Raw genomic sequence first — 24,586 nt, 5'->3', positions numbered from 1 at the left:
CTGTGTTGCCCAGGCTGGAATGCAGTGGCGTGACCATTGCTCCCTGCAGCTTTGAACTCCTGGGCTCAAGCGATCCTCCTGCTTCACCTCCCAAAATACTGAGATTATGGGCACCAGGCACCGTGGCTCGCCCTCAATTTGTTCCTAACATGGCTGGGGAAGTCTGCTGGTCTGACCTCTGTGAGCCTCCCTGGCCTTGTCTTATGCCACGCCCTGCTTTCCCTCCATCTCCGAGCTGTGGCCATGCTGGTCTCTCAGTTTCTCAAGCGTGCCAGCCTCCTTTTACCTCTCCAAGCCTTTGCACAAGCTGTTCCCTCAGCCTTGAAATCACTTCCCTCTTTGCCTGAGAAACTTTAGGCCTCAAGTTAAATGTCACTTCTTCTGGGAGACCAGGCTTAGAGCTTTTCCCAGGCTAGTTCATAACATGTGCTACGTATCTGTAGCTCTCATGGCAAGTGTAACGAATCCTGTGCACTTGTTTAAAACCACTTCTCCCTGCCAGTCTGTAAATCATGCCTGTCCAGATCATTGTTATGTCCTCAGCATCCAGAACAGGGCTTGACAAATAGTAGGTGCTCAATAAATGGTTCCAGAATGAATAATGAATGAATGGACCTTGTGGCTCAAGGGAGGATACCAGTAACTGCAAGTTATGCCTTATGCACAAGCTCTTCAAAGAGAGGCAGCCTCCAGAAGACTAAAGACCATGAACTTGAAGCCCTACAGTTCTTCGTTTGAATCCTGACTCTACTTCCCAGGGTGGGGTATTTGGAATCCTTTATTTTTCCTTCTCATCTGGGTTGTAACCATCACTGTTCCTTATAGTCATACGACCCTGACATAGTATACATTTATTTACTTATTGGACATTAATCCCTCTCTAAAATGTGAGCCCTGTGAGCATCAGAGACCTTAACTGTCTTGTTCTTTGCTGAATCCCTAGCGTCAAGAATGTACCTGGAAATAGCTGGGTGTGGTGGAGGGCGCCTGTAATCCTAGCTAATAGGGAGGCTGGGGCATGAGAATCTCTTGAACCCGGGAGGCAGAGGCTACAGTGAGCCGAGATTGCACCACTGCACTCCAGCTTGGGTGACAGAGCTAGATCCCATCTTAAAAAAAAAAAAATGTATCTAGAACACAGTAGGTACTGAGTAAAGATTTGCTGAGTGAAGGAATGAATGAGGCTGTGATACCTGCAGCATGTTGTATTCAAAAGCTTCCAGCATGGCTGGGTGCAGTGACTCATCATGCCTGTAATCTCAGTGGTTTGGGAGGCTGAGGCTGGAGAGTCACTTGAGCCCAGGAGGTTGAGGGTGCAGTGAGCTATGATTGTGCCACTCGGCAACAGAGACCTTGTCTCAAAAAGAAACAAGACAAACAAAAAGCCAGGATGGGCCGGGCACAGTGACTTATGCCTGTAATCCCAGCATTTTGGGAGGGCGAGGTGGGTGGAGGTCAGGAGTTCGAGAGCAGCCTGGCCAACAGGGTGAAACCCCATCTCTACTAAAAATACAAAAATTAGCTGGGCGTGGTGGCAGGTGCCTGTAATCTCAGCTACTGGGGAGGCTGAGGCAAGAGAATCGCCTGAACCCAGGAGGTGGAGGTTGCAGTGAGCCAAGATCACACCATTGCACTCCAGCCCAGGCAACAAGAGCGAAACTCCATCTCAAAACAAACAACAACAAAAAAACAAAAACAAAAAACCAGGATGGGGAGCAGTGCTCTGCTACCCTGCTGAAAGCCTTTTTGTTGTTGTTGTTTTTTCTTTTGAAGACAGGGCCTCACTCTGTTGCCCAGGCTGGAGTACACTGGAGGGATTGTGGCTCACTGCAACCTCGAACTCCTGGGCTCAAGCAATTCTCTCATCTCGGCCTCCTGAGTACCTGGGACTACAGGTGTGCCACCATGCCTGGCTAGTTTTTTAAATTTTTATAGAGAATGGGTCTCCCTATGTTGTTCAGGCTGGTCTCGAACTCCTGGGCTCAGCAATCCCCCTGCCTTGGCCTCCCAACATGCTAGGATTACAGGTGTGAGCCACCATGTTCGACCTTGCTCCCCATCCTTGTACCGTGTAGGCTGGGGTAAGCTGTGTGCCAACATCCTCACCATGGGTGGCACTTGTGGTCCAACAGCCAGTGTCCCTTGGCTCATGGATGTTTATCATGCCTTCTCACTGGCCTTTATTCTTCCAGAATCTCCATCTTCTTTTGTGCACTGTGGCCAGAAGGATACATCTTCCTAACCCACACATATGCTCCTGCTCCTGCCTGGCTCAGAGACCCCCCCATGACTCCCCAGTGCCCTCAGAGTCAAGTCCCAAGACCTTGGCTTGGCCTTCAAGGTCCTCGCTAACCTCTTCAGCTGCCCCTTCCACCCTGTGATCTGTGAACCTCTCCCCTTGTGGGGGCTGCTCTCTGCTTGGCCTCTTTTTCCTTCTGGTCTACTTGGTGAGTTCCCACCTGTCTTCTGACATTCATCAGGCATCACTTTTTTCTTTTCTGCTTTTCTTTTTCAGAGATGAGATCTCACTCTGTTGCCCAGGCTGGAGTGCAGTGTGCAATCATAGCTCACTGTAGCCTCGAACTCCTGGGTTCAAGCGATCCTCCCACCTCAGCTTCCTGTGTAGCTGGAACTACAGGCGCATGCCACCATGCTCAGCTAATTTTTAAATTTTTTTGTAGAGATGAGGTCTTTCTATGTTGCCCAGGCTGATCTCCAACACCTGGGCTCAGCGATCCTCCTGCCTAGGCCTCCCAAAGCACTGAGATTACAGGTGTGAGCCAACACACCCAACCTAGGAGTCACCTCTTCTAATAAATAATAGAAGTAAGCCTTTAGTCTGCAGTCTTTCACATGCCTCCTTCCTTCCCTCCCTTCCTTCTTTCCTTCTTTTTTTTTCCCCTTTCTCTCTCCCTCTCTCTTTTTTTTTGAGACAGAGTCTCGCTCTGTTGCCAGGCTGGAGTGCAGTAGCGTGATCTCGGCTCACTGTAACCTCCACCTCCCAGGTTCAAGCAATTCTCCTGCCTCAGCCTTCCGAGTAGCTGGGACTACAGGCGTGCGCTACCATGCCTAGCTAATTTTTGTATTTTTATTAGAGACGAGGTTTCGCCATGCTGGCCAGGATGGTCTTGATCTCTTGACCTTGTGATCCTCCTGCCTCTGCCTCCCAAAGTGGTGGGATTACAGGCATGAGCCACCGCGCCCAGCCTCTTTCACTCCTTCCTTCCTTCCTTCCTTCCTTCCTTCCTTCCTTCCTTCCTTCCTTCCTTCCTTCCTTCCTTCCTCTTTTTCTTTCTTTCTTTCTTTTCTTTCTTTCTTTCTTTCTTTCTTTCTTTCTTTCTTTCTTTCTTTCTTTCTTTCTTTCTTTCTTTCTTTCTTTCTTTCTTTCTCTCTCTTTCTCTCTCTCTTTCTTTCTTTCTTTTTCTTTTTCTTTCTTTCCTTTCCATCTTTTCCTCCCGCCCTTCCTCCCTCCTTCCCTCCCTCCCTCCCTCCCTCTCTTCCTTCCTTCCTTCCTTCTTTCTCTCTTTCCTTCCTTCCTTCTCTCACTCCCTCCCCCTCTCCCTTACTTCCTTCCTCCTTCCTTCCTTTTCTTTTTTTTCTCTCTTTTTTTTTTTTTGAGTCAGGGTCTCAGTCTATTGCCCAGGCTGGAATGCAATGGCATGATCATAGCTCACTACAGCCTTGACCTCCTGGGCTTAAATGATCCTCCCATCTCAGCCTCCCAAATAGCTGATACTACAGGTGCATGCCATGATGCCCAGCCAATTTTTGTAATATATATATATTTAGACAGAATCTTGCTCTGTCACCCAGGCTGGAGTGCAGTAGTGCAATGTCCCCTTACTGTAACCTCTGCCTCATGGGTTCAAGCGATTCTTGTGCTTCAACCTCCTGAGTAACTGGGATGACAGGCGTGAGCCATCATGCCCAGCTACCTTTTGTATTTTTAGTAGAGACGGGGTTTTGACATGTTGCCCAGACTGGTCTCGAACCCCTTGGCTCAAGTAATCTTGCCTGCCTTGGCCCCCCCAGGTACTGGAATTACCGGCGTGAGCCACCATGCCCAGCCCACGTGCATTATTTCTAAGCCTTATAGCAATCCCTCTGAGATGGGGAATTGTGGCCCCACTTTGTAAATGAGAAGATAGGTTCAGAGAGGTGGAAGGGCTTGTCCAAGGTCACATTCCAGCACAGAGCTTGGCACAGACCCAACCTTGATAAGCCGTTGTAGAATGACACAAGAATCCTAGAATCTAGAATCATCGAAACCTGCTCTTTTCACTTTGGTAGAATTGGAAGAGCTTTGGGTGTTTGATACATTGAAAAATGATTGCCTGATTCAATCCCTACAACGCAGAGCAGGGGGCCCCTTTGCCATGTGGCCTCCTGCCTGCATCTCTGGAGCCCTTGTTTGGATGGGGTGGCCTTTGCTTTAGGTAAAACAAATGTGATGCCTTTCAATGGAACCTTTGGGGCTGCAGGAAAATGCACCTACAGGAGCGTGTGTGTGTGTGTGCGCGCGCGCGCGTGTGTGTGAGTGATGCCTCTCTCCTCCTCACACCCAGCTTCTTGGTAGAGAGGGAGGTGAGCATGTGAGTCCCCGTGGGGTGAAGCTCCCCCTGTTTCTGAGCATCACCACCCAGGGTCCTTCCTCTGGGGCCCAGCTTGGCCCTGGGATCTGACCCCTGTTACGTCCTACTGACACACACATTCAGATGGAGACGGGGAAGCTCCTGGCTGTGACCATCACCTGACATCACCTCAGGGCAAGTGTTAGCACTTCGGTGAGATGTCACAGGGAGGCAAGGGATAAGGCACTGGGGAAATGCAGCCGTTTCTCTCGGATAACTGGAAGCGTCCCTCCTGCAACAGTTTCAGGTCGGAGCTCGGTGAGAACAAGTGGCATCTTTTGGCAGGTGCATGTGCTCTGTGAGCTGACTGCAAATTCTTTTGTTGCTTTTGTTTTTGAGACAGGGTCAGGCTCTGTTGCCCAGCCTGGAGTGTAATGGCACCCTCTCGGCTCACTGTAGCCTCAACGTCCCAGGCCCAAGCGATCCTCCCATTTCTGCCTCCCAAGCAGCTGGGACCATAGGCATGTGCCACCATGCCTGGCTAATTTTTGTATGTTTTTTTATTTTTTATTTTTATTTTTTTTGAGACGGAGTCTCGCTCTGTAGCCCGGCTGGAGTGCAGTGGCCGGATCTCGGCTCACTGCAAGCTCCGCCTCCCGGGTCTATGCCATTCTCCTGCCTCAGCCTCCCGAGTAGCTGGGACTACAGGCGCCCGCCACCTCACCCGGCTAGTTTTTTGTATTTTTTTAGTAGAGACGGGGTTTCACCGTGTTAGCCAGGATGGTCTCGATCTCCTGACCTCGTGATCCGCCCGTCTCGGCCTCCCAAAGTGCTGGGATTACAGGCTTGAGCCACCGCACCCGGCCCTTGTATGTTTTTTTAGAGATGGGATTTCACCATGTTGCCCAGGCTGGTCTCGAACTCCTGGGCTCAAGCAATCTTCCCGCCTCAGCCTCCGAAAGTGCCGGGATTACATGCGTGAACCACCGTGCCTGGTCTGACCCTCCCCCCCGGCAGGAAAGAGCCTCCAGTTCTCAGCCCAGGCTCACCCTTGCCCCCCTGGACAGGAGCCAGAGCAGTTGGTGGAATTAGGATGCCTGCTTCCTGGGTGTGACCCCCACCCCCACAACAAAGTAATTCCTTGATTGCTGGAGTCAGATTGCTTCTCCTGGGGCAAGAAGGACCACAGACTGCCAGGACATTGGGCAAGTCACTTAGCCCCTGTGCCCCATGGCCTCCCTGTAGGATAGTGAAAGCATTGTTATGAGGCTGCAATGAGTTCAGAATTGTGAAGAGATTGTGCAGTGGCTCACGCCTGCAATCCCAGCACTTTGGGAGGCTGAGGCGGGTGGATCACCTGAGGTCAGGAGTTTGAGACCAGCCTGGCCAATAGGGTGAAACCTTGTATCTACTAAAAACACAAAAATTAGCTGGGTGTGTTGGCGGGTGCCAACTACTTGGGAGGCTGAGGCAGGAGAATTGCTTGAACCCAGGAGTACTGTACTCCAGCCTGTGAGACAAGAGTGAGACTCTGTTTCAAAACAAAATAAAATAGCTGGGTGTGGTGGCTCACACCTGCAATCCTAGCACTTTGGGAGGCCAAGGTGGGTGGATTGCCTGAGCTTGGGATTTTGAGACCAGCCTGGGCAATATGGCGACACCCCATCTCTACTAAAACACAAAAATTAGCTGGGTGTGGTGTTGTGTGCCTGTAATCCTAGCACTTTGGGAGGCTGAGGTGGAATAATCGCTTGAACTTGGGAGGCAGAGATTGCAGTGAGTTGAGGTGACAGAGTGACTCCATCTCAAAAAACAAACAAACAAGAAACAAAACAATTTACTTGTTGCATCTTTACAGAAATCCATAGTCTTGATACTAATCCTTACACGATTCTCATTTTATAGGTGAGAAAATCAGGTTAAGCGACTCGCCCAAGGTCACACAACAAGGAAATTCTAGTCAGGATTGGAACCTGGTAGTGGCAGTCACTGCACCCTTGGGTGCCAGCACACTGTCCCTGTTTATGTGGCATATACATTTTTTCTTTTTCTTTCTTTCTTCTGGTTTTTGTTGTTGTTGTTTTGAGACCGCGTTTCGTTCTTGTTGCCCAGGCTGGAGTGCAATGGCTCGATCTCAGCTCACTGCAACCTCCGCCTCCTGAGTTCAAGCAATTCTCCAGCCTCAGCCTCCCAAGTAGCTGGGATTACAGGCACCAGCCACCATGTCCAGCTAATTTTGTAATTTTAGTAGAGACAGGGTTTCTTTTTTTTTTTTTTTTTTTGAGGCGGAGTCTCACTCTGTCGCCCAGGCTGGAGTGCAGTGGCCGGATCTCAGCTCACTGCAAGCTCCGCCTCCCGGATTTATGCCATTCTCCTGCCTCAGCCTCCTGAGTAGCTGGGACTACAGGCGCCCGCCACCTCGCCTGGCTAGTTTTTTGTATTTTTTAGTAGAGCCGGGGTTTCACTGTGTTAGCCAGGATGGTCTCGATCTCCTGACCTCGTGATCTGCCCGTCTCGGCCTCCCAAAGTGCTGGGATTACAGGCTTGAGCCACCGCGCCCGGCGAGACAGGGTTTCTGTCTCTACTAAAGAAAGAAGTAGACCATGTTGGTCAGGCTGGTCTTGAACTCCTGACCTCAAGTGATCCACCCACCTTGGCCTCCCAAAGAGCTGGGATTACAGGTGTGAGCCACTGCACCCAGCCTATGTGGCATATTTTTTAGTTTAATCCTCATGACAACTCTACGGGTTGGTTTTTTTCCTTTTCTTTTCTTTTTGAGACAGGATTCAAGCAATTCTCCTGGCTCAGCCTTTGGAGTAGCTGGGATTATGGGACTACAGGCATGAGCCACCATACTGTTTTGTTTGTTTGTTTGTTTTTGGTAGAGACGGGGGTCTCGCTGTGTTGCCCAGGTTGGTCTCGAATTTCTGGACTCAAGTGATCCTCCCACCTTGGCCTCCCAAAGTGCTGGGATTACAGGTGTGAGCCACCACACCCGGCCAGAATGGTGTTATTTATCCTTATATTGTAACTGAAGGTGCTGAGGCCCAGAGAGACAGGTGATTTTCCCTGGGAGTGCCCAGCATGAGCTCGTGAAGTCAGCATTCAGGACTTGCTTCTGTAGCAGCCCTGACTGGGGCTTTCTGGCCTCTCTCTGCATGTATCCAATAACCAGGAGCTCTCACCTTCCAAGGCACTCATTGCTTGCACTGTTGGGAAGCTTTCCCTTAGCACAAGCTGAAATCTGTCCCTAGCGAGCTCTTTAGGTCTGAGTGACCTCGTAGGGCCAGCCACACTGGTTCACCACTCCCTCCTTCGTTGCACATGGCTTCTTGCCTCTTCTTGTTCTCAGTCTGCTTAGGACAATCAATGTTCTTTCCATGGATCAGAGGCCAGTCCTTGCCCATCTGCAGGGAGGGATTGAGTTGACTATCACCCACCTGTCTTGGACAGCAGGAACTTCAGCCCCAACTTGGCCATGATGGAAACTCTGGATGAGATTTAAGTTCTGGAAGTTGAGTTTTTGAGCCTGAGCAGCTTGTGGTTTCGGAGACCAGCTCCAGATATACCCTCTTTCAAACCCTCTTGTGTTGCTAATACAAGGCTGAGTCTGAGCCATCAAGAATGGAAGAAATCAGGGGCTTTTAGCCAGGCATGGCAGCGAACGCCTGTGGTCCCTGTTACTTGGGAGGCTGAGGTGGGAGGATCACTTGAGCCTGGGAGATCGAGGCTGTAGTGAGCCATGATTGCGCCATTGCACTCCAGCCTGGGCGACACCGTGAGACCTCAGAGACTTAAGGACAAAGAAGGTGGGGACACAAAACTCCCCTGGATTTCTCAGTGTGCCGGTAAAGAGCGCCAGCTTTGGCTGGGCACGGTGGCTCACGCCTGTAATCCCAGCACTTTGGGAAGCTGAGGCAGGCGGATCACGAAGTCAGGAGATTGAGACCATCCTGGCCAATATGGTGAAACCCTGTCTCTACTAAAAATACAAAAAATTAGCTGGGTGTGGTGGCGGGCGCCTGTAGTCCCAGCTACTTGGGAGGCAGAGGTGGGAGAATGGTGTGAATCCGGGAGGTGAAGCTTGCAGTGAGCCGAGATCTTGCCACTGCACTCCAGCCTGGGCCACAAAGCGAGACTCCATCTCAAAAAAAAAAAAAAAAAAAAGGAAAAAGCGCCAGCTTCCTGAGACTTTTCACATACCCCGAGAATCTGCAGTCATTTACACAGGTAATTGCTCTTATCCGGAAGAATAATAGAACTTTTCTCCTCCTAAAAGAACCAAATGGTTACAGCCTGAATGAGGGCCTAGGTTAAACAAGGTGTCAGGCAGCCTGAAGTAGCTACCTTCCTAAGCAGACCAGCAGAAGTTTGTGCTGTCACCATGCAACATGCAAGAAGGAACGAGCAGCTGGGTGCAGTGGCTCATGCCTGGAATCCCAGCACTTTGGGAGGCTGAGGCGGGTGGATCACCTGAGGTCAGAAGTTCGAGACCAGCCTGGGCAACATGGTGAAACCCCGTCTCTACTAAAAATACAAAAATTAGCTGGGCGTGGTGGAGCGTGCCTATAATCCCAGCTACTTGGGAGGCTGAGGCAGGAGAATCGCTTGAATCTGGGAAGTGGAGGTTGCAGTGAGTTGAGATCATGCCGCTGCACTCCAGCCTGGGTGACAGAGTGAGACTCCATCTCAAAAAAAAAAAAAAAAAAAAAGAAAAAGGAAAAGAAAAAATTAAGAACCTAAGAGAGAAGGCAAAGGGAGAGTCCAAAGGGGAGATTAAGAGACTGAAACAGAAACAAAAATTCATTCTGAGAGAGAGAGCAGTTGAGATAAGAAAGAGTGAAACCAGGGAAAGGTTTGAGGGAAGCTAAGAGAAAGATGGCGAGACCAAATGCGAGGGACTGAGTTTGCATGTTTGTTCATTCACCTAGTGTCTGTAGAGCGCCTAATGTGTGTCACACACTTTAGTCTAAGCTGGAGACAAGCAGTAAACACAATTTCTTTTTTTTTTTTTTTTTTTTTTTTGAGACGGAGTCTGGCTCTATCGCCCAGGCTGGAGTGCGATGGCCGGATCTCAGCTCACTGCAAGCTCCGCCTCCCGGGTTCACGCCATTCTCCTGCCTCAGCCTCCCGAGCAGCTGGGACCACAGGCGCCCGCCACTTCGCCCGGCTAGTTTTTTGTATTTTTTAGTAGAGACGGGGTTTCACCGTGTTAGCCAGGATGGTCTCGATCTCCTGACCTCGCGATCCACCCGTCTCGGCCTCCCAAAGTGCTGGGATTACAGGCTTGAGCCACCGCGCCCGGCCAAACACAATTTCTATTCTGTAGGAAGAGACAGAGAAGAAACCAGCAAACAAGTAGAATGGTGATAAATGTTACGGAGAAAAAGAAAGCCAGGCAGTGAGATGTTGAGGAGATAGGAGATTTAAAATCAGGGGGTTGGGAGAGGCCTTGCTGGAAAGGTGATATTGAGCAAAGTCTGAGGGAGGAAACAGAGGAAGCCATGCAGTACTTGGGTTGGAGAGTGTTCCAGGCAGAGGGGACCTTAATTGAAAAGTCCCTGATGCGAGTGATCAACGGGGAAAGGGGTGATAAATGGGTCAGAGTGATTAATGCGGTCATAGCAGATAGGGCTTTGTGGGCCACAGTTAGCACTTTGGTTTTTATTCTAGATGAAATTTATTTTCTTTCTTTTTTTTTTTTTTTTAATATTTATTCATTTTTTTTTTTTGAGACGGAGTTTTGCTCTTGTTGCCCATGCTGGAGTGCAATGGCATGATCTTGGCTCACTGCAACCTCTGCGAGACGGAGTTTCGCTCTTGTCACCCAGGCTGGAGTGTAATGCTGTGATCTCTGTTCACTGCAACCTCTGCCTCCCGGGTTCAAGCGATTCTCTTGCCTCAGCCTCCCAAGTAGCTGGGATTACAGGCACCTGTCACCACACCTGGCTAAGTTTTGTATTTTTCATAGAGATGAGGTTTCACCATGTTGGCCAGACTGGTCTCAAACTCCTGACTTCAAGTGTTCCACCCGCCTGGACCCCCCAAAATGCTGGGATTACAGGTGTGAGCCACTGCACCTGGCCCTTGCCAACTTTTTAATGGAGTTGTTTTCTGCTTGTTGAAATGTTTAGTTTTCTTATATAATCTGGATGGTAGATCTTTGTTGGATGCATAGTTTGTGAATATTTTCTTCCATTCTTCAGTTGTCTGTTTGTTGATAGTTGCTTTTGCTTTTGCTGTGAAGAAGCTCTTTAGTTTAATGAGGCCCCACTTAACAATTTTTGTTTTTGTTGCTTTTGAGGACTTAGTCACGAATGCTTTACCAAGGCTGATATCCAGAATGGTATTTCTCCTGGGGTTTCTTCTACAATTTTTACGGTTTGAAGTCTTACATTTAAGTCTTTAACCCATCTTGAGTTAATTTTTTTATATGGTAAAAGGCAGGGGTCCACTTTCATTCTCTTGCATATGTCTAGCCAGTTATCCCAGTGACACTTAAATGAAATTTCAGCTGAGATTTGAAAGATACACATACAGGAACCAGGGCAGAATTGAGTTCTGGGCTGCAGGCTCTGGATTCAGTTCATTCATTTATTCAATCTCTCTCTGTCATTAATTCTCCAAGCATTTAGAGAGGCCTACTTTGCCCCAAGGCTTGTCCTGGGTGTACTAGAGAGACCAACTTGGAGAAGACCCTCCCCTCAGCTCTGGAGGAAGAAAACATTTCAGAGTGGGGTGAGGTCCTGCCCTCCTGCAGGTGGGATAATCCTGCCAGGGTGACCTTGGTCAGCCATAAACTTGGGGAATGAATGGGCAACAGGCTGGGGAGCGGCTGCCAGCAAGGAGGAAGGAGCTGGAGAGTGTGAAGGTGGGAGTTGGGGGAGAAAGGGGAGATCCCCCCTCAATTTTCTGTCTTTTCTGTGGTGAGAAAGGTCCTGTCTCCCCGCTGGCTCTGAGCTCTGGCTACAGGCTGGCTGGGGAGGGAACAGTGGATGGGCCAAGACAGGTGGCCCTGGCATGTGATGCGTGCACGGGGACTACTCAGCTCTCACTTTTAGAACGGTTTCCGGAAGTGATGGGAGGGATTGGGCAGGGCAGCTAAATATAGTCCTGGAGCCATGGCTCAGTCTGGGAGGGTCTTCCACTGAGCACTGTGTGCCCATCACGCGTGGTGTCCACTGCCAGCTTCCCCTGTGAGTCCCTGTCTTTGCTTGGAGCCTGCTCCTTGTCTCAGATCTTTGGACACAGCCCTGACCCCAGTCCAGCTAGGCTCGACCCTTACCGGTCCTCCTTCCAGTGTCTTTCAGCCTAAGATCTCCAACCAGACCTGTGAGTCCCGTGGGCTGGAGCGGGGGGAGGGGAGGGCTGGAGATCTTGGTAAAGTGGGGGAGGGGAGTCTCGAAGTGGGGGCTCTGGAGAATTTGGGGCCAGGGCTGAGGTCAGAGGCTGAAGCCTGGGGCTAAGGCGAGGGCAAGGACAGTGGGCTAGGACCTGGGCTTGTGTTCAGGAACTGGGGTTCACCGATAGCGCATATTTTTGGAGCTGGAGCTGAGAATTGCAGTGGAGGCTAGTTTTGGGCCTGAGACCGAGTTCCTCTTCCCCTTCGGCCGTCAGAGCCCCATCCAGTGTAGGATGGGAGGTCTTTACAGGCTGCGGCTTCTCCCTGCGGCGCGGCGGGCCCGTCCTGGGCTAGGGCTGGGCCGGGAGCGCGGCGCCGTGGGTCCCCCTAACCGACTCCTCCTCCACCCAGGCCCGCCATGTCGGCTGCGCCCGGCCTCCTGCACCAGGAGCTGTCCTGCCCGCTGTGCCTGCAGCTGTTCGACGCGCCCGTGACAGCCGAGTGCGGCCACAGTTTCTGTCGCGCCTGCCTGGGCCGCGTGGCCGGGGAACCGGCGGCGGATGGCACCGTTCTCTGCCCCTGCTGTCAGGCCCCCACGCGGCCGCAGGCACTCAGCACCAACCTGCAGCTGGCGCGCCTGGTGGAGGGGCTGGCCCAGGTGCCGCAGGGCCACTGCGAGGAGCACCTGGACCCGCTGAGCATCTACTGTGAGCAGGACCGCGCGCTGGTGTGCGGAGTGTGCGCCTCACTCGGCTCGCACCGCGGTCATCGCTTGCTGCCCGCCGCCGAGGCCCACGCACGCCTCAAGGTGCGGGATCTGAGCGCATCGGGGTCGGAGGGGTTGCTCGGCGGCGCGGGGCCTGGCCGCTGGGGAGGTCGCTGTACTGATTTGGATTCTGAGTCTCTAAAGAGGGCCTGGAGTTGCCGGGGTCGGGGGCGGGGCGAAGCAGCCAGGAAAGAGTGTCTGAGGAGCTGAAGGCGGGGCTGACAGAGGAAAGCCGCGCAGGGACGGAGACTGGCGAGAAGGGGGCTGAGCAAACCTAGGTTCCCGGCCTTAGCCTCTAGAGGGACCTGGAGATGGGCGGGCGGAGCCCCAGGGCTGGTCTGATGGGCGGGGCGGAACCAGGCGGAGCAGCGACTGACCAGCCCCTACGGCCCACGCGCTCATTCCTTCACCAGGTGGGCCGGTCGGGCAGGCTCTCTGCGCGGCGCTGGCCCACTTTGGAATGGAGGCGCGGCGTTCCGGGCCGAGCCAGGCGGCCGGGCCAGGGCTGTCCTGTGGTGCTCAGCGGAGGCCCACGCACCCCTGAAACTTCGGAACTTTGGCTGGCCTCACGGTCCCCAGGCGGGGCCTCACCAAAAGGGAGACTGGAAGGGCCAGGCAACCGGGATCTGCACTTGCGTGCGCGGACCCAGGGTGGCACCGAGAGCCCCGTCCAGGATGTTTTTCTGGGTGGAGCTGGAAGTCCCGAACGCCTTGGGAGCCCACACGTGGTTGTGTGCGTCCCGAGGTACTCAGCAGACACCCAGACAGAGGCAAATAGAGACCCACGCACACTGGCTAGTGCGTGCTATACGTGTGGCAAAAGCACACGCGTGTAGCCACCGGCGGGCACGTGTGCGCGCAGCCCCAGGAAAGTCTGTCATGAATATTTATTGGGCAGTGGAAGAAGAAATGACAGGTGCAGGGGCTGGAGGAGGCGGGGTCTGGAGGCACGGAGGCGTCCTTGGTCCCCGAGGTGGAGACACTGCCGTCGTCTTACGCTACTGGTGCGCGCGCGGGGCTGGCTTCACAGGCGTTGCACTACTCCTTCCCTTGGCCTGCCTCCTAGAGGGGGTAGACTACCGTCCTTTCGTTGGTATTCGAGGCCCCCGGGCTTCCCAAGGACCCAGCCTCTCAGTCCCGCCAGCTCCTGCCTGGCCCAGTTCAGCCCAGGCCTAGCTGGTGGTCTCCTAGCTCAGGGCAGGAGCCTCCTCCCGGGAGCCCTCCCATCCCAGCACACCTGTGCTTAAGAAAGAAAAGAAAGAAATTCAAGATGAAGCTGGGGACTGTGCCACTGCGCGAGGGCTTTGAGCGCATTCCAACCTCGCCCAACCTTGCCCGTCTTTATCTGCGAAGAGAGCACGGAACCCGTGAAACGGAACAGGGCCCAGGCAGCCCAGGAGCCTGGAAGGGGGCAGTGGGGCGAGATGCAGCCCACCGGGGTTCGCGGCAGCCCAGCCCTTCGCCGCCGGGAGGGGCTGGCCGGAGGTCTGAGGGAAGACCCCAGGAGGGACCCTGAAGGAGGAGGGGAACAGGAAGGCTCTGGGCGGGACCCGACGCCTGGGTCCTTGGCGAGGAAGCGGGGTTGGGTCCCTAGATCACGTACCAGCTCAGAGTGGCCCTCGCGCGGCCCGCGGCAGCTGTGCCGCCTCCAACAGCATGCCCATGTCGAGCAGCACGGCCACGACGAACTCGACTGCGTAGTCCTCGTAGTAGGAGGCGACCAGCTGGTCGGTGAGGTCCACGATGTCTAGCTGCCCGAGTGCGCCCCGCGGGATACGCTCAAAGCCCTCGCGCAGTGGCACAGTCCCCAGTTTCATCTTGAATTTTTCTTTCTTTTATTTTCTTTCTTTTTTTTTTTTTTTTTTTTTTTTGAGACTGACTCTTGCTCTGTAGCCCAGGCCGGAGTGCAGTGGCGCGATCTCCGCTCACTGCAAGCTCCGCCGCCTCCGGTGTTCACGCCATTCTCCTGCCTCATCCTCCCGAGTAGCTGGGACTACAGGCGCCCGCCACCACGCCCGGCTAATTTTTTTGTATTTTTAGTAGAGAGGGGGTTTCACCGTGTTAGCTAGGATGGTCTCGATCTCCTGACCTCGTGATCCGCCCGCTTCTGCCTCGCCTCCCAAAGTGCTGGAATTACAGGCATGAGCCACCCCGCCCGGCCCATCTTGAACTTCTTGAGCTCCTCCGGGGTCAGGTTCTCCAGCACCTTCAGGATGGCCTCGCGCTTCCTTCCTATGGCTCAGCCCTGAGCCTCTGAGCCTGGGAGGGCCTGGAGCCATCAGGTCCTACCTTTCCTGCAGCAGGTGGAGCCGCCGTCCCCGGGGATGAACCGGGGAGGAGACTGATCTGGCAGCTCATATTCAACCCTGTGGCTCCTGCTGGGAGGGGACTCTGCAACCACCACCTGGAGGGTCCCCTAGTTTCCCCTGGGAAAGTGGGGGCACCAAATTGTTGAGGTGGGGATTGCTGTTCCCAATCTGCAGAGGAGGAAACAGGTTGGAAGTCATGGAGGCAGGAGTGGAACTCATTCCATGGCCAGGCACCTTCCAGCAAAGAAGTGGCTTTGTAGCCTGGCATGGTTGCTCATGCTTGTAGTGCCAACTATTCAGGAGGCTGAAGCAAAAGGATTGCTTGAGCCTAGGAGTTGGAGGATGCAGAGCTGTGATTGTGCCACTGCACTCCAGCCTAGGCAATCCTGTCTCAAAAAAAAAAAAAAAAAAAAAAATTTTCTTTGGCAGGAGTATTGGGAGCTCTCCTATATTTGCATATTTGCATTTGAGGTCTTGGGTGAGATCTAGACCACGGAGTGTTTGGTTCGTCTATGCAGGGGATTCTTTTTTTTTTTTTTTTTTTTTTAAACGGAGTCTTGCTCTGTCTCCCAGGCTGGAGTGCAGTGGCACATTCTTGGCTCACTGCAACCTCTGCCTCCCTAGTTCAAACCATTCTCCTGCCTCAGCCTTCCGAGTAGCTGGGATTACAGGCACCTGCCACTGCGCCCGGCTAATTTTTGTATTTTTAGTAGAGATGGGGTTTCACCATCTTGGCCTGGCTGACCTCGAATTCATGACCTTGTGATCCACCCACCTCGGCCTCCCAAAGTGCCGGGATTACAGGCGTGAGCCACCACACCCGGCCAGCAGGGGACATTTTAATTAAATTCCGTGCCCCCCCACTCCAAGCCCATGCATGTACAGACTGGCTGACGTGGGGGTTAGGTTGACAGTCTGACTGAGGCTGATGTTCTGCTTTTAGGTAAGAGAGGAAGCCCAGGCGTAGGGGGAGTTTGCTTTTCTTCTTTCATATAACCTTCACGTACCCCCTGAGGTCTGTTGTGTGCCAAGCTCTGTGCCTGCCTGTCTGGTGGGAGAGACCAAACCAGTTTGGCATTTGCCATCCTCACAAAGACCTGTGCTATGGGGCTGACTGCTGAGCAGAGGGGATCAGGGAAGGCAAGGCCAGGGAGGGGTCAACAAAACAGACAAGGGGCTGGGGGTGTGGTGGTTCACACCTGTAATCCCAGCATGCTGGGAGGCTGAGGTGGAAGGATTGCTTGAGGCCAGGAGTTGGAGACTAGCCTGGGCAACATAGTGAGATTGTCTCTACAAAAACATTTTAAAAAATCATGGCCAGGCGTGGTGGCTCATGTCTATAATTCCAGCACTTTGGGAGGCTGAGGTGGGTGGATCACCTGAGGTCAGAAGTTTGAGAGCAGCCTGGCCAACATGGGGAAACCCTAACTCTACTAAAAATATCACAATTAAGCCAGGCCTGGTGGTGCACCAAAATTAGTCCCAGCTACTTGGGAGGCTGAGGCAGCAGAATCACTTGAACCCAGGAGGCGGAGGTTGCAGTGAGCCGAGATTGTGCCACTGCATTGCAGCCTGGGCGACAGAGTGAGACCCCATCTCGAAAAAAAATAAAAATAAAAAAATTTGCTGGGCATGGTGGTGTGTGCCTATAGTTCCAGCTACTTGGGACTTGGGAGACTGACGTGAGAGGGTCAATTAAGCCTTGGAGGTTGGCGCTGTAGTTAGCTGTGATCATGACACTGCACTCCAGGGTCACTCCAGAGCGAGACCCTGTCTCAAAACAAAACATCAAAATAAATAAATAAAAAAACCGCACCAAAATAGGCAAGGGGCAGGGGAAGCATTCGGACTTCAGGAGTAGCAACGGCTGGGGCTGGTAGGCATGTAAGTGGGTTTGGGGATGGGAAGATGGCTGGAGGAGAAAGTGGCATTGAGGTTGAGCCACAGAGGGCAGGTTTAGGTTGGGAGGTGTGGGTTTGGGGTGAGTGGCATCCCCATCACTTCTCCATGCCTCGCCCCCCAGACACAGCTGCCACAGCAGAAACTGCAGCTGCAGGAGGCATGCATGCGCAAGGAGAAGAGTGTAGCTGTGCTGGAGCATCAGCTGGTGGAGGTGGAGGTGAGGACTTCATAGGACCATGTCTCAGGGGCTGGGGGCCAGGCTAGGGGTCTCCAGCCAAGAGCCTTTATTCCGTCAATCACTGCCCCATTCCCGCAGGAGACAGTGCGTCAGTTCCGGGGGGCCGTGGGGGAGCAGCTGGGCAAGATGCGGGTGTTCCTGGCTGCACTGGAGGGCTCCTTGGACCGTGAGGCAGAGCGTGTGCGGGGTGAGGCAGGGGTCGCCTTGCGCCGGGAGCTGGGGAGCCTGAACTCTTACCTGGAGCAGCTGCGGCAGATGGAGAAGGTGCTGGAGGAGGTGGCCGACAAGCCGCAGACTGAGTTCCTAATGGTGAGCACTGGGTGACCCCCCGTCCCCTCCCTGCCTCAGCCCCCTCACTGCTCAGGCCCCAGAGACCTCATCCCATTGTCAGATAGGCCCAGAGAGGGGCAGGGATGAGCCAGCGTCACATGTCCGGGAGGGGCAGGCCTCAGGGCTGCTGTATGGTTGTTTAGGCTGAGCACTGCATAAGGACATTGTATTAAGTGAGCACTATTCATATCACAGACCTTGTCGGTTTATATATTTATTAGGACACTTTTTTTTTTTTTTTTTTAAGGCAGGGTCTCACTCTGTCATCCAGACTGGAGGGCAGTGGCATGACCATAGCTCACTGAAGCCTTGACTTTGTAGGCTCAGGCAGTCCTCCAATCTCAGCCTCCCATAGCTGGGACTATAGGCACTTACCACCATGCCTGGCTAATTTTTGTATTTTTAGTGGAGATAGGGTCTCACTATGTTGCCCAGACTGGTCTCAAATGCCTGGACTCAAGCAATCTGCCTGCCTTGGCCTCCAAAAGTGCTGGGATTACAGGTGTGAGCCACTGCACCCGGCCTATTAGGACAGTTTTCTATCAGGTGGAATCAGAGTTGCTTGGAGGCGAAGATACCTTTTTGTAATCCACATAAAAGTGAAGGGTTAGGGGTGGCCTTGAGTTCTAGGTCTCTTTTGGCTTTTTTGTTTTTTTTTTTTTGAGACAGGACTTTGCTCTGTTGCCCAGGCTGGAGTGCAGTGGTGTGATCTCAGCTCACTGCAACCTCCTTTTCCCAGGTTCAAGTGATTTTCCTGGTTCAGCCTCCCAAGTAGCTGGGATTACAGGTGCCTGCCACCACGCCCATTTAATTTTTTTGTAATTTTGGTAGAGATGAGTTTCACCATGTTGGCCAGGCTGGTCTCGAACTCCTGGCCTCAAGCAATCCATCTGCCTTGGCCTCCCAAAATGTTGAGATTGCAGGCATGAGCCACCTCATCTGGCCTCTTTGAGCTTCTCTGATTCTTCCTGACCTTGCACTTAGCATTCCTAGTTGTCTACCCCATCCTCAAAAGTCTCCAGTGTCCCCAACATTGGCTTCACCACCATTCTCTTTTTCTCTCTCTCCAGAAATACTGCCTGGTGACCAGCAGGTGAGAGCAACCTGGCCCTGCCCCTTTGCCCGACTTGTCCCAGTCTTCTAGGGACACCAGCCGGCTCACTCTCCACTCACTACTGTGCCTGCACACCTGCAATTCAGTCTGCTGCCCCACCCCTGCCTGAACACATGGTTATAGACAGAAATGATCTGGACGGATCCTTTTGCTCAGGGACCTCCTAGACTGGTGCCATGAGACACATGTGGGTGGGGACAAAGGCATCACTGTGTGCTCAGTGGGGCTGTGGAGGGAAAGGGGTGGCCAGGCATGGAGTGAATGTTTGAGATGGGCCCTGGAGGGATGAACAGGAGTTGGCTAGGCAAAGTGCTGGGAGAAGAAGGGCATTGCGAGGAGAAGGGCATTGCGGGGAGAAGGGCATTGCTGGGAGAAGAAGGGCATTGCTGGGAGAAGGACATTGCTGGAAGAAGAAGGGCATTGTGAGGAGAAGGGCATTGCTGGGAGGAGGGCATTATGGGGAGAAGGGCATTGCGAGGAGAAGGGCATTGCTGGGAGAAGGGCTTTGCTGGGAGAAGGGCATGGGAGAAGAAGGGCATTAAAGGAAGGGACACAGGGGAGAATGGTGGAAGAAGGTAGGGAGAAGGGCACAGGGAGAAGGGGAGAAGGCATGGTGGACACAGTGGAGAAGGAAGGAAGAAGGTAGCCACGCCTGGCCGCATAGGCACGCCGAGCAGGGCTGCTCACGGGGATAGCCGCCACCGGGGTGACACGGCACTGCCGGCACAATGAAACCACGGGAAACAGCCAGCCGGGCACCAGAGGATAGCCGCCACTGGCCGTGTATAGCCGGGCAATTACGTATAGGGCCGGGCACAGGAGAAGCCGGCACAAGCAGGCCGGCACTGCCGGGGACAGGGCCATCGTGTATAGAAGGGCTGGAAGGAAGAACACTGCCGGGAGAAGAAAAGACCGTGATATAGCCATACTGCTGGGAGAAGAACAGGGGAGAAGGGGCATTGCTGGGATGAGAAATGCATCAGGAGAAGGGCATTGCTGAGAATGGCATTGCTGGATAAGGGCATCATGGGAGAAGGGCACATGGGGAGAAGGCACTGAGGGAGAAGGACATGGAAGAAGAAGGGTGAATAGTGGAAGAATGGAGAAGGGTGTTGCTGGGAGAAGGACATTGTGGGGAGAATGGTATTGCTGGAAGAAGAAGGGCATTGCAGGGAGAAGGGCATTGTGGGGAGAAGGGCGTTGCTGGGAGAAGGGCATTGCGGGGAGAAGGGCATTGCTGGAAGAAAGGTGTGGGAGAAGGGCATTGTTGGGAGAAGGGTGTTTCTGGGAGAAGGGCATTGCTGGGAGAGGGGACAGCCAGCTAGAGGGCTGGCGAGTGGGAGGGAAGAGGTACTGGGGTAGTAGGTGTGTGTATACTGGCAAAGCTGAGAAGCTTGGACCTTATCCCAAAAGAAGGATGAAAAAAAACGTAGTTGGGCTGGGTATGGTGGCTCACGCCTGTCATCCAAGCACTTTGGGAGGCTGAGGCGGGTGGATCATCTGAGGTCAGGAGTTCGAGACCAGCCTGGCCAACGTGGCAAAACCTCCTCTCTACTAAAAACACAAAAATTAGCCAGACATGGTGGCAGACACCTATAATCCCAGCTACTTGGGTGGCTGAGGCAGGAGAATTGCTTGAACTCGGGAGGCAGAGGCTGCAGTGAGCCAAGATCATGCCACTACACCCCAGCCTGGGTGATAGAGTCAGACTCAATCTCAAAAAAACAAAATAAAACAAAAAAAAGACCAATAAACAGTGGTAAAATATATGTAACATAAAATTGACAATTTTAAGCTTTTTTTTTTTTTTTTAAAGACAGGATCTTGCTATGTTGTCCAGACTGGACTCAAATTTCTGAGCTCCAGTGAGCCTCCTGAGTCAGCCTCCCTGGGCAGCTGGGACTACACTCTACCTGGCTCATTTTAAGCATTTTTAAGTGTGCATTTAAAATTCAGTGGTGCTAAGTACATTCACATTGTACAACCATCACCAGTGCTTACCTCCAGAATTTTCTCATCTTCCCAAATCAAAACTCCAAAGGAAGAGTTTTAAGCAGGGGTGCGATGTGGAGAGATCCTGGAATCCCCCCAGCCCTTGTCCTCCCCGCTCACAGATGCCTCCCCTTACCCTCCCCACCCCCAGGCTGCAGAAGATCCTGGCAGAGTCTCCCCCACCCGCCCGTCTGGACATCCAGCTGCCAATCATCTCAGATGACTTCAAATTCCAGGTGTGGAGGAAGATGTTCCGGGCTCTGATGCCAGGTACCGGGAGGGACTGGCTCAGGTTTGTGTGTGACTGGGCAGTTGATGGGAGGCCCTACCCACCCTGGAGAGGCCTCCCAGTCCCAACTGGGGAGGCCACTGAAGGAAGTACCCAATACCCCTTTGCCTCTGGGGTTCCCCCCTGCAGTCCTCTAACCTGTGTTGGGAGGAGGGCCTTTGAGAGCATGGGGTTTGCAGTGGGTGACTGACACGAAGATGCTGCTGCTGTTGGCGGCACGGAACGCTGGGGACTAGGTCTGAGCCACTGACTTGTTGTGTGATCCTTGGTCAGTCTCTGCCGCTCTCTGGACAGTGGAGATGATAAATCCTGCCAATTGGGGACTGAGGCTCTGCAGAGCTCCTGGAACCCTGGGGACTGGCCTGGGTTAGAGAGTGACTCTGGTGTCCTGTGGCTGGGGAGGCCCAAGGGCTCAGTTCGTCCCTGCAAGAGCTGGATGATGCAGGTTACAGAGCTCTGGGGCATACACATTGCTGGGGCAGCCCTTCCTTGCCTCAGTGGAGGTGGGAATGCAGACAGCCTCATTTTATTCAAGAGAAAACTAAGGCTCAGAGACTGGGTCTAGGCTGATGTAAAGATCGGGCTCCTTGACCTTGGGCCTTGGGCCTTGTTCTGGGCCTCAGATGGTGATGCCTTGTACCAATTTAGTTCTGTTGGCCGGGTTCGGTGGCTTACGCTTGTAATCCCAAAACTTTGGGAGGCCGAGGTGGGAGGATCACTTGAGCCCAGGAGTTCGAGACCAGCCTGGGCAACATAGTGAGACCCCCTTGTCTCTACAAAAACTTAAAAAAATTAGCCAGGTGTAGTGGCACATGCTTGTAGTACCAGCTACTTGGCAGATGGGAGGATTGCTTGAGCCTGGGAGTTGGAGGTTGCAGTGAGCCAAGGTTGCACCACTGTGCTCCAGCCTGGGCCACAGAGTGAAACCCTGCCTCAAAAAAAAAAAAAAAAAAGAAAGAAAATGCAGGCCTGCCTGCCACCCTAGAGGGAAGCAAAAGCAATCATGGCCTCATCTCACAGCTGAGCAAACTGAAGTTGAGCCAGGTGTGGTCTTGTGGCCCAAGCCGGTGAACAGAGATGCCAAGAGGATTAGGGGAGACAAAACTGGCCTGTAATTGGTTGGGAGAAGGCCCCAGCGAGGCAGAAACCTAGGGTTTTCTGATCGTGGTCTCTCTGGCAGCGCTGGAGGAGCTGACCTTTGACCCGAGCTCTGCGCACCCCAGCCTGGTGGTGTCTTCCTCCGGCCGCCGCGTGGAGTGCTCGGAGCAGAAGGCGCCGCCGGCGGGGGAGGACCCGCGCCAGTTCGACAAGGCGGTGGCGGTGGTGGCGCACCAGCAGCTCTCCCAGGGCGAACACTACTGGGAGGTGGAGGTGGGCGACAAGCCGCGCTGGGCGCTGGGCGTGATCGCGGCCGAGGGGCCCCGCCGCGGGCGCCTGCACGCGGTGCCCTCGCAGGGCCTGTGGCTGCTGGGGCTGCGTGAGGGCAAGATCCTGGAGGCTCACGTGGAGGCCAAGGAGCCGCGCGCTCTGCGCAGCCCCGAGCGGCGGCCCACGCGCATCGGCCTCTACCTGAGCTTCGGCGACGGCGTCCTCTCCTTCTACGATGCCAGCGACGCCGACGCGCTCGTGCCGCTTTTTGCCTTCCATGAGCGCCTGCCTGGGCCCGTGTACCCCTTCTTCGACGTGTGCTGGCACGACAAGGGCAAGAACTCCCAGCCGCTGCTGCTCGTGGGGTCCGAAGGCGCCGAAGCCTGAGCCGCCGGACGGGTCCGGGAGGGGCCCAGGGACCTGGGTTGGAGCTTAGGTCTCCTTGGTCGGGTCTGAAGGGAGAAGGGTGGGGTGCGGGTTGCCAGGGCCCAGGGGGCTGGGAACTGGGGAGTCTCCCAGAATACTGACGTGGGGGTAGGACTGGCTTGGTGGCTCATACCTGTAATCCCAGCACTTTGGGAGACGGAGTCGGGTGGATCACCTGAGGTAAGGAGTTCAAGACCAGTCTGGGCAACATGGTGAAACCCGTCTCTACTAAAAATACAAAAATTAGCTGGGCGCGGTGGTGTAGCCTGTAATCCTAGCTACTTGGGAGGCCGAGGCAAGAGAATTGCTTGAACCCAGGAGGTGGAGGTTGCAGTGAGCCGACGTTGTGCCACTGCACTCTAGCCTGGGCGACAAGAGTGAGACTTTGTCTCAAAAAAGGAAAAAAAAAAAAAAAAAAAAGCATGGGGGTTGGCATGGCCTCGGGACTGCTGGTGAGGGGTTGGGGTGATGCTGGGGACAAGACCCAGTGGGGTAGGGAGATCTGGAGTCAGGTCAGTGGGGAAATCAGAATTTGGGAACCAGGAGCCCTGAGAATTCCAGGAAGAAACTAAGGTTGAGCGAGGGAGGGCCAGGGCCAGGTAGAGGGATTGACAGGAGGAGCTTGAGAACCTGTAGAGTAAGGGGCTCCTTCAGCCTCACACTCCCCTCCTCCTTAGGCCTTGGGTCCCCCACTCCAGACTCACCTTACCCAAAGGCCTTCCCCTTAGTTCTCCACCTTAGGCATGCATTCAAATCACCTTTTTAAAGCCCTTAACCATGACTTGTTAAAGCATAGGGTGCTAAGTTTCTGATTTAGTAGGTCAGACAGGTCAAAAAATGCTCCTTTCTTTCTTTCTTTCTTTTTTTTTTTTTTGAGACGGAGTCTTGCTCTTTCACCCAAAGCTAGAGTGCAGTGGTGCCATCTCGGCTCACTGTAACCTCTGCCTCCAGGGTTCAAGCAATTCTCATGCCTCAGTCTCTCAAGTAGCTGGGACTACAGACGCCTGCCACCACACCTGGCTATTTATTTTTATTTTTTATTTTTAGTAGGGGTTCACCATGTTGGCCAAGCTGATTTCGAACTTCTGACCTCAAGGATTCACCCGCCTTGGCCTGCCAAAGTGCTGGAATTACAGGCATGAGCCACTTCGCCTGGCCAAAAATGCTCATTTTTTTTTTTTTTTAAATTTAGTTTTTGTAGAAATGGTGTCTCATTATGTTGCCCAGGCTGATCTTGAACTCTTGGCCTCAAGTGATTTTCCTGCCTTGGCCTTCCAAGTGCTGGGATTACAGGTGTGAGCCACCATGCCCTGCCAAAAATGTGCATTTCTGGCAGGTTCCCAGGTGACGCTGCTGGCCACAGGGGCTGACGCTGGGGGAAGCCCTGACCTAGTGCACATCCCACTGGGCTCTTCACTCTCAGTGTAGATCGAGGAGAGGCATAGGTCCAAAAATATGTTTCCCCTGTCAAAAACATGTAAGGTTTGCACCAGGAGTGGAAGGAAACAAACATAAACCAACGCAGAGACATTTAAGGGCTGGGCACTCATGCCTGTAATCCCAACACTTTGGGAGATTGAGGCAAGAGGATCATTTGAGGCCTGGAGTTTGAGACCAGCCTGGGCAACACAGCGAGACCCTATCGCAACAAAAACCAGAAAAACAACAAAAAGAAGACATTGGAAAACTGCCAGAGCCGTTTCTAGGCAAATAAACAACCTTCGACTTAACTTGGTTTGACTCTGGGATATGTTTATCGAGCGTCTTGAACGTTGAGGAAGCCAGTTAAGAGAAAGAGCCCGATGCCAAGGTCACACTGGTCCCTGCTGCTTGTGGGGAAGAGAAGGGCCCCCACTAGATGTCCCAGAACTGGCCACTCCCCACTTACTTGCTGGTTCACACCTTCTTTGGTTTTAGCACGCAGGCATTTCTTGGGCTC

General features: G+C 53.3%; 2 protein-coding genes across 2 annotated transcripts; one reads left to right on the top strand and one right to left on the bottom strand.

Moving 5' to 3' along the window:
• Positions 1–11,631: 11,631 nt before the first annotated feature.
• TRIM72 (tripartite motif containing 72) lies at positions 11,632–23,529 on the top strand. Its single transcript, XM_003916800.5, has 7 exons — positions 11,632–11,903; positions 12,325–12,721; positions 17,012–17,107; positions 17,207–17,437; positions 18,529–18,551; positions 20,716–20,834; positions 22,034–23,529. Exons 2-7 carry the CDS (start codon positions 12,332–12,334, stop codon positions 22,606–22,608), a joined length of 1,434 nt encoding a protein of 477 aa, XP_003916849.1. The 5' UTR covers positions 11,632–11,903; positions 12,325–12,331; the 3' UTR covers positions 22,609–23,529.
• On the bottom strand, positions 14,287–15,256 carry PYDC1 (pyrin domain containing 1). Its single transcript, XM_031658622.1, is given in 3 exon segments — positions 14,287–14,521; positions 14,851–14,911; positions 15,223–15,256. Coding segments are annotated over 3 exon segments (330 nt in total).
• Positions 23,530–24,586: the final 1,057 nt, after the last annotated feature.

The sequence above is a fragment of the Papio anubis genome, chromosome 18 (genome assembly GCF_008728515.1).
Source record: "Papio anubis isolate 15944 chromosome 18, Panubis1.0, whole genome shotgun sequence".
Classification (NCBI taxonomy): Eukaryota; Metazoa; Chordata; class Mammalia; order Primates; family Cercopithecidae; genus Papio; species Papio anubis.
Note: the sequence above shows the minus strand (reverse complement) of the source record. Positions and strands in the feature narration are given on the sequence as shown.